We start from the raw sequence: 4924 nt of genomic DNA, 5'->3' as shown, positions 1-4924 counted from the left end.
AATAACATGCGACAAAGTATGTGTGAACTGCTGTATGGAAAGTGAATTTGCTCTGTAAATCTTCACCCAAATCACAATAAATAATAATAATAAAAATTAAAAAAAACTGAGACAATAACAGTTGAATATCATCACCCATCTGTCAGTCTGTCATACTGTGGTGACTTGTGTGGTGTTTTGATGCTGGCAGCTATACCACCAGTATTCCAAATACCAGCAAGATCACCCACAGGAAACATGTTTCAGTGGAGCTTGCTAAGTCAGACTAAGAAGAAATGCCTGGCAATCTGCCGCTGAAAATTGACCAATGAAAACTGTATGGATCACAACAGAATATTGTTTGCAATAGTGTTGGAAGATGAGCTCCCTAGATTGGAAGTCAACATGGATTCAAGCATGCCAGCACTCGTAAGAATGGCATGGGACCACCCAGCATTTTATACTGTTGTACACAGGGTTGTCATGAACTAGAGCCAACTCTAGTCGATGGCAACTAACAAGAAGAAGAAGGTATGATAACCACATACAACTTAGGTACAAGAGCTCATGGAGATGAGATGTATCAGTAGACTGCAGATACGTATAACTTGTCTCATTTTTCAAACACTGGGAGAGATTATGAAAACTGAAGAATACCAAATTTGATGTTACTTTCCAGGATATTCACAGACTAAACACTAATATGAAATGTTTTAGAAGAGTTAGGAGACAATAATTAGAAGCCAGCATAAGTTTATTAAGTCATGCCAAGCTTTTCTGATTTTTATTAAAATTATTATCCTAGTATATTAGCTGACATGCTGAATGTAGCTCCATGAGGGTAAAGACTTACTTTTATAATGGCTGTATCCTAAGAACCTAGTATAATGCCAGGCATGTATGAGGAGCTCAGTAAGTATTTGTTAAAAAACTGAATTACTAAATTAATGAATAAATTAATCAAGGAATCTGGTGTTCCTTATAAAATTTTTATGCTCTTATTGGAGAAATAGAAACCAGGTTCTATTCTAGTTAGATAGTCGTAGCTGAATCAACCATAACCAAAAAGCACAGGTTAAGAGATGCCACAGGATAATCTCCTTGGCCCTTATCTAAACAATACTATTAGAAAATGAGGAAATAAAAGAAGGCAAACTATATTTGCAGATAATACCTTCTATCTAACATACTACATGTCAGAATTGCAGTAAAATTACATTAAACCAATAAACTAAACCCAATAAGCTGATATTTACAGGATAAATGAATGTTTATTTAAAAGAAATCAACTGGGTTACCATATTACCCAGCAATTACACTCCTAGGTATATATACTCAAGAGAAATGGAAATATATGTCCACATAAAAATTTGTATACAAATTATTTATAATAGCCAGAGAACAGGAACAATCTCAGTATCCATCAACTGATGAATGGATATACAACACATGGTATATCTAAACAATGAAGTATTATTTGGCAATAAATAGGAACCAGATACTAATACATGTTACAACATGGATGAACTTTAAAACATCACACTACGTGAAATAAGTCACTCATAAAAGACTACATATTGCATGGTTCTATATATATGAAGGAGCCCTGGTGGTGCAGTGGTTAAAACAGTCAGCTGGTGACTAAAATGTCAGCAATTCACTGTGTGGGAGAAAGATATAGCAATCTGCTCCCATAAAGATCACAGCCTTAGAAACCTGATAGGGACAGTTCTACTCTGTCCTATTAGGTCACTACGAGTTGAAATCAACTTGATGGCAACGGGTTTGTGCCAAAGTGGCAGTGAAGCCACATCTGACCATCAATAGCTCAAAGCCTATTTCTGTGAGGTCAGACATCCTGCCTCCCTCCAGCGCTTTCATCAACCCTGACACCAGTCATTCCTCCTGCAGTGCCCACCACCTTTCTGCTGGGTTTGATAATTTGCTGCAGTGGCCACATAGAACTCACAGATTATGGGGTTGATTAGGGAAGCACCAGGCTACAATTCAAGTTCAGGAACAACACTCAGTCTCTCTCAGCTCGCCATCTCTCCGGCAACAGTCTCTCTCAGTCTCTCTCCCAGCAATGTGTGTCTCTCTCTCTCAGCAATGCATGTCTCTCGGTGTCTCTTTCTCAGCAGTGTGTCTCTCTCAGGAGCATGTGTCTCTAAGAAGCACAACTTTCTCAGCCAGCAATCAGAGACTTCTTTCTCTAGAAGAGCTCCTTTTTGAGCCTGGCAGTGACCAAACTAACCAATTCCAACATCAGAATTTTATACACCTGAGAGAGAGAGAACTTCCCAAAAAATTACTTAGTGCTACACAAAACAGAAATACCCCAGGTGGATGACTTTAATAATAAGGAGCTACTCAGTTGCTCATGGCAAATTCCACCACAGAGTTTATAAAGATTTTTGGCTAGAAAAGCCATACCAGGTAATCTACTACATCACAGTTTGTTTTATGGTTTATTTGTATAGAATGTCCAGAATAGCAAATCCATACAGGCAAAAAGTAAATAAGCTGTTGTTAGGTCCTAGGAGAAGAGACAAATGGGGAGTGACTGCTAATAGATACAGGGTTTTTTTGGGGGGTGCTGAAAATATTCTAAAATTAGATAGTGGTGATGATTGCCCAATTTTGTGACTATACTATAAACCACTGGATTTTACACTTTAAATGGGTGAATTTCACAGTATATGAATTATACCTCAATAAAGTTGTTACAAAAAAAAAAAAAGAGAGAGAGAAATCAACTAATAAATACAAAATCTAAGGTTATCTGTCAAGAGAACCAATCAAGGAAAAAACAGATACCTGGAAGTTATAATTTACTATAAACTTCACTTAATGTTATGGCTAGAGATCTAAAGGCAATTGTAGTCTTAATTTTAGCAATATGGTACTCGTATCAAGACATGCTACTGAGATCACATATGGACAAGTGTGTTGTATATTCTTGGCACAAATATCTAGGGGTAGTAGTATAGATTCAAAAGAATATATACAGACTGAAAAAGAATCAGAAACCATGTCATGTGAAAAACATCTGAAGGAACAAGACTTACTTCGTATGGAAAAGAAAAGACTTAGGAGATAGGACAACTGTCTTCAAATGTAAGACAGTCTATTACTGAAGACAGAGTAGACTGTGTTGCTACAAAAGACATCTGTCAGGAAATCCTATTTCAGAAGAAATTCCTATAATGTATGGTGGATCGGAGATGATCTTTAAGTCTTCTTCTAATTCTAAAACTCTACTTTTATCCTAATTTAAAATTATGTAACAAAATAAATGCGTGAAATACAAAGTAGATTAATATTTACCTCATTGTTCTGTAATGGTGGTTTTCCAGTTTTCTTACTGCAGAGGAAAAAACAGAGAGAACTTTATTTGCAAAACCATTAAAATTATTTTAAGTTATCAAAAGAATATTCCAAATTATGCAAATAGGTTTCTTCCTTTTCTTCATTAAAGTGGGATAGCAAAAACCAAACCCACTATCATCAAGTTGATGGCACATCTCTATGTCTCCTACCACACCGACTCACTGCCGTTGAGTCAATTCCTAGTTATAGAGGCTCCCACAAGGCTCCTAATGCTGTAAATCTTTATGGAAACAGACTGCCTCATCATCTCCTCACAGACCAGCTGGTAGTTTGAACCACCAACTTTATGGTTAGCAGCCAAATGCCTTATGCATTGCACCACCAGAGTTCCTTTGTCTCTATTACAGGAGTTATATATTAATCAACTCTGTATGTTCAATACCCAGTTGCACTCTAACAATCTGTAGAATGAATATTTTCTGTGATAATATCACTGAACAAGGCTGGAAAGCCAAACAACTACAATTCTGTAGATGTCCTTATGTTAAAAAGTGTTCTAATTTCAATAGTATTATAGAATTGTTTATCTATCTTACCATTTTTATGAGCCTGTAAAACTGTTTCAGAAAATCCTTTTTATATAAAGGTAGTGCCTGACTTACAACCAGGTTCTGTTCTGATTACTCTATTGTGTCATAAGTCAGTTCTGACATAAATTGGGTATCTCATTTTCTTTTTCTTTTCTTTTTTTTTTTTTAAGTTTTCCTTATTACTGCCATTAGGACCTCTGGTGGCATGGTGGGTAAGGCATTTGGCTACTATCCAGGTAATCTACTTCCCTGAAGATTTACAGCCTTTGAAACCCAATGGGGGTTGCTATAAGTTGGAATCACTCAATGGCAGTGGGTTGTTATTGCCACAGCCTGCTATACTGAGGTATTTTGAATGGTAAATCAACACTAAGCATCTGTGAGTGAACATCAGAGAACTAAAACTCAAATTATACATGGCAACACTGTATGCAGTACATATTACTAATGATAAAACATATCAAAAAATAAAAACACATGGTTGTCAAATGAGGTTTGTCATAACTCAAAATACATCTTAAGTAGGGAACCACCTATAGACAGACACACAGATATGTTCAAGCATGCCCAGGTTATTATGAACCTTTCTTTCATAGGACTTTTTAAATCCCCCATTTTAAGAATCAAACTCACCAAAACCAAAGACAAAGAAAGAATCATGAGAGCAGTACAGGAAAAATGAAAAGTTACCTACAAGGGGCAACCAATAAGACTAAACTCAGATTTCTCAACAGAAACCATACAGGAGAGAAGACAGTAGGATGGTATATATAAAACACTGAAAGAGAGAAATTTCCAACCAACAATTATGTACCCAGCTGCAGTGTAGTAAATTACTTTGTGTGGCTTTTCCACCCATAAGTCTTTGTAAATTCCAAGTTGGGATTTGCTATGAGCAACTGAGGAGCTCCTGATTGCTGACGGTGTCCACCTGGAGTATTTCTGTTGGGAGTGGCACAATACAATGTTCTGGGAGGTGCCCACTCTCTCTCAGGTGCTTAGAGTTCTGATGCTATGATTGGCTA

At 36.7% G+C, this 4924-nt stretch overlaps 1 protein-coding gene across 1 annotated transcript in view; it reads right to left on the bottom strand.

Annotated features, from left to right (window-relative positions):
- The window catches only part of ABCD3 (ATP binding cassette subfamily D member 3), a 176226-nt gene that overhangs the window by 102413 nt on the left and 68889 nt on the right, over positions 1-4924 (bottom strand). Inside the window, exon 2 of the mRNA XM_007936070.2 lies at positions 3307-3343. Coding sequence (XP_007934261.1) covers positions 3307-3343 — 37 coding nt within the window. The remainder of the gene's footprint in view (positions 1-3306; positions 3344-4924) is intronic.

This window comes from Orycteropus afer, unplaced genomic scaffold, assembly GCF_000298275.1.
Source record: "Orycteropus afer afer isolate SDZICR_OR568_19922 unplaced genomic scaffold, OryAfe1.0 scaffold00033, whole genome shotgun sequence".
In the NCBI taxonomy this organism is placed as follows: Eukaryota; Metazoa; Chordata; class Mammalia; order Tubulidentata; family Orycteropodidae; genus Orycteropus; species Orycteropus afer.
Note: the sequence above shows the minus strand (reverse complement) of the source record. Positions and strands in the feature narration are given on the sequence as shown.